The sequence below is a fragment of the Arabidopsis lyrata genome (genome assembly GCF_000004255.2).
Source record: "Arabidopsis lyrata subsp. lyrata unplaced genomic scaffold ARALYscaffold_285, whole genome shotgun sequence".
Classification (NCBI taxonomy): Eukaryota; Viridiplantae; Streptophyta; class Magnoliopsida; order Brassicales; family Brassicaceae; genus Arabidopsis; species Arabidopsis lyrata.
This window is the reverse complement of record NW_003302350.1, coordinates 1-10478: the sequence shown is the minus strand read 5'-3', so window position 1 is coordinate 10478 and position 10478 is coordinate 1. Positions and strand designations below refer to the sequence as shown.

At 37.0% G+C, this 10478-nt stretch overlaps 4 protein-coding genes across 4 annotated transcripts; all 4 read right to left on the bottom strand.

Annotated features, from left to right (window-relative positions):
- Window positions 1-1428: 1428 nt before the first annotated feature.
- Window positions 1429-7620, bottom strand: LOC9298695 (subtilisin-like protease SBT4.9). Its single transcript, XM_021015876.1, is given in 12 exon segments — window positions 1429-2433; window positions 2516-2783; window positions 2884-5174; window positions 5176-5219; window positions 5349-5562; window positions 5640-5751; window positions 5831-6072; window positions 6163-6649; window positions 6721-6973; window positions 7057-7148; window positions 7250-7344; window positions 7456-7620. Coding segments are annotated over 10 exon segments (2136 nt in total). The 5' UTR covers window positions 7555-7620; the 3' UTR covers window positions 1429-2433; window positions 2516-2783; window positions 2884-4676.
- A 139-nt stretch (window positions 7621-7759) lies between these two features.
- Window positions 7760-8705, bottom strand: LOC110225827 (subtilisin-like protease SBT4.8). Its single transcript, XM_021015865.1, has one exon. It carries the CDS (start codon window positions 8512-8514, stop codon window positions 7981-7983), a length of 534 nt encoding a protein of 177 aa, XP_020871524.1. The 5' UTR covers window positions 8515-8705; the 3' UTR covers window positions 7760-7980.
- LOC9298696 (subtilisin-like protease SBT4.8) lies at window positions 8639-9935 on the bottom strand. The gene is made up of 5 exons (XM_021015857.1): window positions 9424-9935; window positions 9097-9338; window positions 8907-9018; window positions 8742-8828; window positions 8639-8689 (listed from the first exon to the last, which is right to left on the bottom strand). Exons 1-5 carry the CDS (start codon window positions 9928-9930, stop codon window positions 8639-8641), a joined length of 999 nt encoding a protein of 332 aa, XP_020871516.1. The 5' UTR covers window positions 9931-9935.
- A 45-nt stretch (window positions 9936-9980) lies between these two features.
- LOC110225830 (subtilisin-like protease SBT4.7) lies at window positions 9981-10430 on the bottom strand (the record flags this gene model as incomplete). The annotated part of the gene is made up of 2 exons (XM_021015870.1): window positions 9981-10237; window positions 10314-10430. Coding segments are annotated over 2 exons (374 nt in total), but the record flags the coding sequence as incomplete, so codon positions are not given.
- Between the last annotated feature and the right edge of the window lie 48 nt (window positions 10431-10478).

The window sequence follows — 10478 nt, the reverse complement described above, 5'->3', positions numbered from 1 at the left end:
GTCTAGGTAGATAATGTGTTGTTTAATTGTATCATTTTCTGTTAATATATATTTTTTGATTTATTGTAATAAAAAAGTTAGTTTTTAGTTATACAAAATTATTTTAAATGAAAAAGAAGAATCCAAATTTTTACAATGTAGTTCTGTCCATTTCTCGACAGAAATTCATTCCCTCTCATATTCGCTATAAATTTTCAGTCTTATAACTGTTCTTTTTTAATTTATTATTTATTTGGAAATGTATATTTTAGTTTTTCTATTTTTCAAAATTTCTCTATTATGTTTAAAAAATACCCAAATTTCCAAAATTTTTGTCCTGAAGCATAAACTGTTACTTTAGTTGTATAGTTTTGTGTAAGATAATAGAGAAATAGACAAATTTCCAAAAATTTACGTAAGATAATAGTTTGACTTTAGTTGTATCGTTTTGTGTTAATAACTTTTTTTATGATTTATTGTAATCAAAATAGTTTCGATTCTAATTACGCAAAATTATTTTAAATAGAAAAAGAAGAATTCAATTTTCTACTATATAGGCATATACATTTCGAGACAGCAAATCCATCCTCTCCCATATTCGCCAAGAATTTTCATTCTCATAACTATTCTCTTTCAAATTACTATCCGTTTGAAAATGTATATTTTAGTTTTTTATATTTCTCGAAATTTCTCTATTATGTTTTCAAAATACCCGAATTTTCAAAAATGTCGTCCCAAAGTAAACTGTTACATGTTTTGAAATGGATCACTACCCAAATTAATGAGTTGAAAATTGAATTTAGTTACCTAAAATTTGTAATCACGTGATGTTACCCGTAATTTCCATCCCATTATTCATAATTTTCATCCCGTTACACGTAATTCTCATCCCATTTCGGTTTTGTCCCATCCCGTTCCCGTCCCAGATTTTAACTGGGACATAAATGGAACCACTTTTACGATTTCCAAATTTCTCTCCCGGTCCCAGATTTTAATTGGGACATAAATGAAACCTTCTTTTTATTTCTAAATTTTCGTCCCAGTCTCAACCCGTCCCATCCCGTTCCTGTCCTGAATTTTAACTGGAACATACCTCTTTTTCGATTTCTGACCTGTATACGTAAGATAATAGTTTGACTTCAATTGTATATTTTTGTGTTAATAACTTTTTTTTTTATTATAATCAAAATAGTTTCGATTCTAATTATTGCGGTGTCCACGAAATAAACAATTTTTTAACACTATTAATGTATTTCAGGTTAAGATTTTTAATATGAAAAAACTAAGATTAGTATAGTCGCCTAAACTATTTATGTTATATAATACGCTCCATTTTAGAAAATGTTAATTTTCACTTTGTCAGTGTAATTATATTTCAAAATTTAAAATTTACATTGGAGATAAGAAAAGAAAAATAAGGATATTTGTAATATATTAAAATAGATAAAATTGATAATCAAGCTTTATTACTTTTATTTTATGAAATATGACATAACAAATTACAATAGATATGTTTTTGTAATTTTAGTATGTAAGCAAAAGTAAAAAGTCAAACGACATAATGTTAATTGGTAAAATACCAAAGACCTTCCCCGCCTCTTCGTTCTTCTTCTTCTCATTGTCTTTTCTTCTTTCTTCTCACATTTTACTTTCATTGCCAGTGGCTTCCCTATCTGCGGACACCCTACCCAAACTCGTCTCTATTTATTGAAAGATAATTCTTTCCCAAACAATTTTGTTTCCTGTTATATCAACCCAGTTGACACTGAGAATATATAAATCAACTTCAATCTAGTAAAGCAGCCAATAAAAGTACTTACCACAAGTGATCTCTTCATCAATGTGGAAATAATATTTTCCCTTGTAAGTTTGGATTTTTGTATAAATTCACATATTACAAAAGATCAAAAAATTGAAAGGGGATTCATTAAGCTGTTCAATAATGACTATTGCAATGTTGAACACATAATTGTATCTACTTGTATTAATGAGTTAAACGAACACACATTTTATCCATTTACCCTATTGAATAACATTAAGAAAACAAACAAATAAGAGCCAGACAAATTCTAAAACACCAACCCATCACGAACTCTTAAGCGGTAGATAAGTCTCACTGAAATGACTATAGTTTTTAAGAATAGGGTCAAAGAATTTACTCTGAATTCAATGTTATTTAGATTCTCAATTGCTTCAGAAGCTAACTCCTTGTTTTCGAATGTTACAAATGAATAATACTTTTATTCACCATATTTTTTTTTTACCTCATTATTTTAACTTGTTGATATCAGAACCAAGTTAGCATTAGAATATTAGATGTACACAAAACAGAAGGCTTCATGCAATATAAGTTATCAAAAACAAAATACTGACTTACCAACTCAGCTACTTGTTTGGATGCACCAAAATCAGCAAGTTTAATGAATCCTTTATTATCCACAAGAATATTAGCCCCTGAGAATAGAGAAACATAGAGTCTCATTGAGAAAGAACTTGAGATTGTAATCACTTTTAAGGTATGGGGAAATTCTGCTACCTTAATGTCTCTGTGCATGATTGTGAAGGTACTCCAACCCTAGAAGTAGTTGCCTCGTGTTAGTCGGCACAACCGCACAACCTGATTCAATCATTCTCAAACATTTTAAGCGATGGCAAAAATAAATACAAGCATGACTTACTGATTCAGGAAAAGGTCCAAATTTCTCCAAGAGCGATGATCAGGCTGGCGATGATATAGATCCACCGGGAACAAACTCGGGAAGGATATTCAGGGTGTCATCTTCCCTCACTGTGCCCAAATATCGCTAAGGCCAAGGAAAAAAATATGTACGTGAGTTAGATATCACAAAGGAAGTACTGGAACCCATATGCATTGAGAAGAAGACAATAGCCACTGTTACTTACAGCTATATTTGGATTGGAGAGATTTTTAAGAAGCTTAACTTCTTCTTCAAGCTCCGTAATAACTAACAATAGCTTCTTGAAGCCTACTTAGCACTAACACAGAAAACAAATTCATGAAATACTCAGATCGTAAAAAACTCATTGGAAAGTGAAAAAGGAAAAAAAATCTGTATAAATGATAAATAATAAACAATTTTAGGTGCTAATAACATAGCAAAGTAGAGGATGCTATATTAAACCTATCAGAGAAGACAAATGGAACAAAGCAGAGAACTCTCATCAATCTCTAAAAACATAGTCGGCTTTCTCAGTTCTAACCAAACTTTAATTCATGAGAGAGACAAAACTTTTTATTAACCACATGTCGAAAAAAACTTTTTATACATTATGTCGAAACATTGAAATTTGAAAGTTAAAACTTTAGAGAACAGCTACAGCATAACATAGGTCACCGGCCGGATTTTAAGTTGAATATTACAATGATATACTACCAGTCTACCATCCAACATGTACATACGAGGGCGGTGGCTTTTTAGAAAAAATCAATACACATTTAAAATAGTAACAAATTAATGAAACAAATGTTGAGATTGGAAAAAAAGATTCTTTCAGTTTCTCAGGGAAAGAAAAATAAATAAATTTAATGAGCAAAAAAAAGATACTTTGTGTCTGGATCCAAAACAAGTACAGTGTGACACATTAAAGATAAGATATCTTATCTCAGTTTTTGTGGGTTTCTTTTTTTGTTTTGTCTTGTCAATGCGATGTCCGGATAATTTTCAGTTACAAATTCAAAATTTACGAACCGTATAGACAATAGATAACCGACAAAGTACCGGAATGTAGGATGTTTGAGTGAACCAAAAACCAAATTCCGGTTTAATCCAGTTTGGTTTATAATTTTGCAATTATGTATTCTTGGTCCATGAGGACCATGATTCCTTCTTCTCCATGTCGAATCATCCCTTTAGACGAATTCGGTTTCACTCACATCGGTCGCCTCGAGCTCGACGCCTCCAAGATCTCGCTTTCCAACCCCAATCCCGATCTGGATCTCTCCAAAGTCGGCTTCTTCCGAGACGCTTGGGTTCATGTTTAGGGTCTTTTAATTTTTTTTTTTTGTTGTTGTTGTAAACTGCCGAAAAAAGAAAATTTGGAAAACCTAGGCATTTTCTGTAGAAGGAATGGACGGTGTCGATTAAAACAAACGAAGATCCGCGTGTTTTCTAAGTCGGGTTGAATAGGATCCGCATTTTTATCCGTTTACCCATTGTGATTTTTTATGATTTTAAGTCAATAATTATAATTAGAGAAGCGGGAGTAAAAAAACATCTGGTGCGGACGGTGTTGGAATCTTACCATGGACCCGCATCCACGCGTCTCTCCATCGATCGGTACAAGATCTCCATTGTCGCCGTCTTCCTCTTCATGAGAAAGCTTCTTCTCGGCCAAATTCTCCGGGTAACATCATCCCTAGCTTTGCAATTTTTCTTTGATTTTTATTGTTTCAATTCGCTGAGCTAGTTTTCTGCTAGCTCTATCAAAATTTTAACCTAGAATTTAAATCTAACAGGATTCTTGATTGTTATAATGAGAATGCTTGAATTGAATTTTGTGTGTTTAGGATATATGAATGAGTTTTAAATTCAAATAGATGCAGAGCTCTCTGAAACTGTGAAATAAGATTGAAACACTATTCTTGAATAAAGAAACTCAACAACAACAACAACAATATTGATTTTTATTATATGATGATTGATAATTATGGTGAAGTGATAATGCTTTATCAGTCATTAACCACTATAAGTATAAACAACAATGGGGCTTCTCACGTTATGTTTTCCATCAGACCATATTAGATTTGCAGATGAAGGCAGATTTGTGTTGAGATTGCTGCCTGAAACAGTCACTGTGAAAGACTGCTTCTCCTTCACGGACTTCATAGATAGAACACTTGGGGAGACCTTGACTTTGAGTTTAGATCCGTGATTTATGACAATCTTTGATTTGTATGTTGAGTTTGGGGTACCGAGGTTGGTCACGGTTCTGTTGAATGTCACAGTGAAGGAGCTATTAGATTCCGAAAGTTTAGCCGACATTGAAGGATAGTTGAGGTTTCTTGGTAAGCTCTTTCCAGTGCAAGTGATGGCTTCACCGGCGATGAGCTGAAGAGTTTTTGAAGAGTAGTTCAAACCGCAAAGAAAGGCGATGTGGTCTGCTTTGTCTAATTCATAGACGAGTCCGGGATTAAGAGCGGCTATTGGGTCGACATGTCCTGCTCCATAAGAAAACTTCGGTTGATGCAACCCCGGTTCCGGTAGCATTCATCCGCCAAGCTGCAAAGATTAATTAATAGACTGTTTATGAACAGAGTTGCCAATAAAGTTATTTGCAAGACAAGATAGTAAAAGCTGGATATGAGTTTTGCAAGACAAGAAAGTAAAAGATGTATATGACTTGTTTACCAGTTGTCATGATGGCAGATTGGATCATGGAAGGAGACCATTCAGGATGAAAAGTCTTGATGTACGCAGCCACGCCTGCAACGTGTGGACAAGCCATCGAAGTTCCGGACAGAACAGAGTACTTCACATGTCTTTTATCAAACCATACCTCAGATGGTGAATTCAAAGGTGAATACGCAGCGAGAATCTCCACTCCTGGTGCTGTTACATCTGGCTGCAATACACACCACCAACCATTGTCTCTCAGGCCAGGAAATAAAATAAATAATCAAGAGCACAAAAATGTTTTACCTTTAGAATATCAACCGCAATAGTATTTGGACCGCGAGAAGAGAAGGAAGCAACTTTAGGAGCTTTCTGATTAAAGATTGCTTTACTTTTTAGAACAGTTCCTTGCGGGGACCTGAGAATACAAACACAGAGATATCAAGACAAAGTAGGGGATCTAGACCAAATGAATAATAGAGAAGATCGTTCGTTACTTTGTGGAGTTAACGTAAGAGACGACAGAGTCAAAGTCATCTTGTGACAGGGCAGAGGAGGGCTGAGGGCTAACGGAGGCATAGTCTTGGTCACCAAGATTTATGGTTCCAACAGCTATGTTTGAACTAAGTTGATATTTACTCACCAAGATTTTTCCCCTAAGCAGAGGTTCTTTAAGAAGAGTTCCATACACAAGAGGATAATTCTTTCCTTTCAAATCAAAAGCGTTCAATGATTTCCCCTGTTTAGACAAAAAACAAGAGAATCATTTGTCACTGAGAGGGACAAAGATACTATGATGATAGAAATGTGAGTGTTACTTGATACTTACAACAAGTGTCTTCCCGTTTCCGAGTACAACTTTGGTGACAAACCCACGGTTGGTGGTGCTCGCTGCAACTGTCAAGATCCACGGTGCTACACTTATGACTGAGCCCGGATCCGGACCATCGTTACCGGCTGAGTTCACAGTAAGAATCCCTTTGACCATAGCGTGAAAAGCCCCAATCGCCATTGGGTCCTTTTCGTATTTGTGGACAAAGCGTTCCCCGATAGAGATGCTGATGAGGTCAACACCGTCTGCTATCGCATCATCGAACGCCGATAGTATAGATTCATCGCTACACCCTGTCTCGCCACATGCTTTGTAAGCTGCGATTCTTGAGGCTGGAACGCCGCCTCTCGCAGTTCCATTACCGATTCCATAGTAACTTGTGTTCTCAACTGCATTTCCAGCCGCTGTGGATGCTGTGTGTGAACCGTGGCCTATGCTATCCCTAGTGCCTTCGCTTGTGTAGTCTCTTGCTCCAATCAACTTGCTGAAATATTGTAAACACATCAATCTCTGCCTACACTACTAATCTTCTGTTAGAAAAATTAAGAGAATTACTTGTTGCATGTGAAGTTTTCGCCGCCGGAGCAAACACCTTTCCATTTCTTAGGAGGAGGACCAAAGCCTTTATCAGAGAAGCTCTCGGATTCTGGCCAAATCCCACTGTCGATGACTCCAACAATAATATCACTCTCTATTGCTAAGTTACGCTTTGTATTCTTTCCTCCCTTTAGCCCCATGAAGTCCCAAGACGCCGTCGTTTGGAGTTTGTAGTTCTTGCTCGGGAACACTGACACAACTCCCTCCATTTCTAATAACACAAAAAGGTCTCAAGTATTTTTAACCTTTAAAAAACATATCATCATAAATGTGTATTGATCAAAGAACACGAACCGGCTACTCTTTCTCGTTCTGACTCGGTGAGTCGAGCCGCAAACCCGTTGAAACTCCTCTTGTAACTTCTCACCAAATGTCCTTCGATCGAACTACAGTATACATGTGTATATATCACTTGCTATAATCCTCATCATAATGTAAGCTAATTATGACCAATCATTGATTAGAGAATGAAATTATAAAAGCACACCTTTCTCCGGTGACTTCTTGAAGAATACTCATATGATGCGACATTGGTGTGTATTCCAGTCGAGACGGAAGTGAGCCCATGTAGACAACATACACCTTCTGAATTACATCATCATTATCATCATGTATGATGGATCGTATACTAGAGAGAAACAATATATATTTGATAATGATAATACTCGATAATCTTAAGTTATGCTAACTCACTTTTTTATCTTGAGAATCATCTGTCACTGCAGAGCCTAAAATCAAAAACGAGACAAGAACACATGATATGAAACAAAAGGAATCTGCTCGTTTCGCCATCTTTTTCTTATAAAATGAATTAAAGGTTGTCTAATTTCTCAGCTTTATCTAGATCAACATGATATAAATATAAAACCAGTAAATTACCATAATTTTAATGATATTTCTGTCAAATGCTTAATGCTGTCCTTGTATGTTGACCAAAACTCTTTTGGTAACTAAGTATTGTATGTTGACCAAATACATTTTTAGGAAACAGATATCATTAGAACTCAATTTTGTTTTTGTTTTTTCAACTCCTTATGAAAATCATTTTTTTTTACAACTGATTTTTTCTCGATCGTTAAGGACTTTATTTTTATTTTGCATTATATAATGACATAATCAGAAAACAGATATGGAGTAAACATTTTTTTTGAAGAAATATATGAACAGCAAAATATTATGATATGATTGATGACTATATGGTGAACTGATAATGCCTCATCAGTAACTATCACTGTACACGACAATAGGGCTTCTCACGTTATGTGTTCCATCAGACCATATTAGATTTGCAGACGAAGGCAGTTCTGGGTCGAGATTGCTGCCCGAAACAGTCACTGTGAAAGACTGTTTCTCCTTCACCGACTTCATAGAAAGGACACTAGGCGAAACCTTGACATTGAGCTTAGATCCATGATTTAAGACAATCTTTGATTTGTATGTAGAGTTGGTGGTACCGAGGTTGGTGACGGTTCTTTTGAAAGTCACGGTGAAGGAGCTTTTAGATCCCGAAAGTTTAGCTGACATCGAAGGATAGTTGAGGTTTCTTTGTAAGGTTTTTCCACTGCAAGTGACGGCTTCACCTGAAATTAGTTTTAGGGTTTTCGAAGTGTAGTTTAAGCCGCAGAGAAAGGCGATGTGGTCTGTTTTGTCCAACTCATAGACAAGTCCAGGATTTAGAGCGGCTACTGGGTCGACATGGCCAGCTCCATAAGCAAACTCGGTCGATGCAGCCTCAGTTCCAGTCGCATTCATCCGCCAAGCTGCAAAGATTCATTAAGAGACAGTATAAGAACAGAGTTGTCAACAAACGTTACTTGCGAGGCAAGAAAGTAAAAGTTGGCTTTTTGATTACCGGTTGTCATGATGGCAGATTGGATTACGGAAGGAGACCATTCAGGATGAAAAGTCTTGATGTACGCAGCCACGCCTGCAACGTGTGGACAAGCCATAGAAGTTCCAGACATAATAGAGTACTTTACATGTCTTTCATCGCTCCTGTCGTCAGATGGTGAACTCAAAGGTGAATACGCAGCGAGAATCTCCACTCCTGGTGCTGATATATCTGGCTTCAATCCATGCACCAACCATCGTCTCTCAGGCCAGGAAAGAAAAAAAAAGAATCAAGAGCATAAAATAAATTATACCTTAAGAATATCAACCGCAATAGTGTTTGGACCGCGAGAAGAGAAGGAAGCCACTTTAGGAGATGACTGATTAAAGATTGCTTCAGTTTTAAGAACAGACCCTTGCGGGGACCTGAAAAAACAATCACAAGGGTTGGACAAAGAAGGAGAATGTTAAGAGTAATGAAATAGAGAGAAGATTGTTATCTACCTTGTGGAGTTAATGTAAGAGACGAGAGAGTCAAAGTCATCTTGTGATAAAACAGAGAGGGGCCGAGAGCTAATGGATGCAAAGTCTCTGTTGTCTGTAGTTATGGATGCAACAGCTACTTCTGACCTAGTTGAATATCTGGAAACCAAGATCTTTCCTTTCACCAGAGATTCTTTCAAATAATCTCCGTACACAAGAGGATACTTCTTTCCTTTCAGATCAAAAGCATTCACTGATTTCCCCTGTTAAGAAAAACAATAGAGTTATTGGTAGTTTAATGGGACAAAGATACTATGATGATAGAAATGAGTGTTACTTGATACTTACAACAAGTGTCTTGCCATTTCCAAGAAAAACTTTGGTTAAAAGCCTACGGTTGGTGGTGGTAGCTGCAACCGATAACACCCACGGTGCTACGCTCACAACTGTGCTCGGATTCGGACCAGAGTTACCGGCTGAGTGCACTGTGAGAATCCCTTTGGCCATAGCGTGAAACGCCCCGATCGCAATCGTGTCCTCTTCATATAAGGAGGGGTTATCTCCCCCCAGAGAGACGCTGATGAAGTCAACACCGTCTGCAATCGCATCATCAAAGGCAGACAGTACGTTATCATCGCTACACCCTGTCATGGTGCAGACTTTGTAAGCTGCGACTCTAGAGGCTGGAACACCGCCTCTCGCTGTTCCATTGCCTATTCCAAAGAAGCTTGTATCCACAACTGCGTTTCCAGCCGCTGTGGACGCTGTGTGAGTACCATGTCCTTGGAGGTCCCTAGTACCTTCACTTGTGTAATCTCTTGCCCCGATTAACTTACTGAAACAATGTAAGCACATCAATCTCTGCCTAAAACATTACTAATCTTCTATTAGAGAAATTTAATGACTTACTTATTGCACGTGAAGTTTTTGCCGCCTGAACAAACACCTTTCCATTTCTTAGGAGGAGGACCAAAGCCTTTATCAGAGAAGCTCTCGGATTCTGGCCAAATCCCACTGTCGATGACTCCGATAATAGTATCACTCTCTACGGCCAAGTTTGGCTTTGTATTCTTCCCTTCCTTCATTCCCATGAAGTCCCATGACGCCGTCGTTTGGAGTTTGTAGTTCTTGCTCGGGAACACAGACACAACTCCCTCCATTTCTAACCAACACAAAAAAGTATTTTAACCTTTAGAAACATTTCATCATAAAATGTGTCTCGATCAAAGAACACTAACCGGCTACTCTTTCTCGTTCTGACTCCGTGAGTCGGGCTGAGAAACCATTGAAACTCCTTTTGTAACTTCTCACCAAACGACCTTCGATCGAACTAGAGTATAAATATGTGTATATCACTTGTTATAATCCATATAACGTAAACTAATTATGACCAATCATGATAA

What these genes read in the sequence shown, in the direction of transcription:
- LOC110225827 (XM_021015865.1), bottom strand. Translation starts at nt 8,514, where the DNA reads ATGAATGCGACTGGAACTGAGGCTGCATCGACCGAGTTTGCTTATGGA.
- LOC9298696 (XM_021015857.1), bottom strand. Translation starts at nt 9,930, where the DNA reads ATGTGCTTACATTGTTTCAGTAAGTTAATCGGGGCAAGAGATTACACA. An exon ending in GAAATGGCAAGACACTTGTT is followed by an intron (nt 9,339 to 9,423) that starts GTAAGTATCAAG and finishes TTTTCTTAACAG; the next exon opens with GGGAAATCAGTGAATGCTTT. An exon ending in ACAGGAGCGATGAAAGACAT is followed by an intron (nt 8,690 to 8,741) that starts GTAAAGTACTCT and finishes CACACGTTGCAG; the next exon opens with GCGTGGCTGCGTACATCAAG.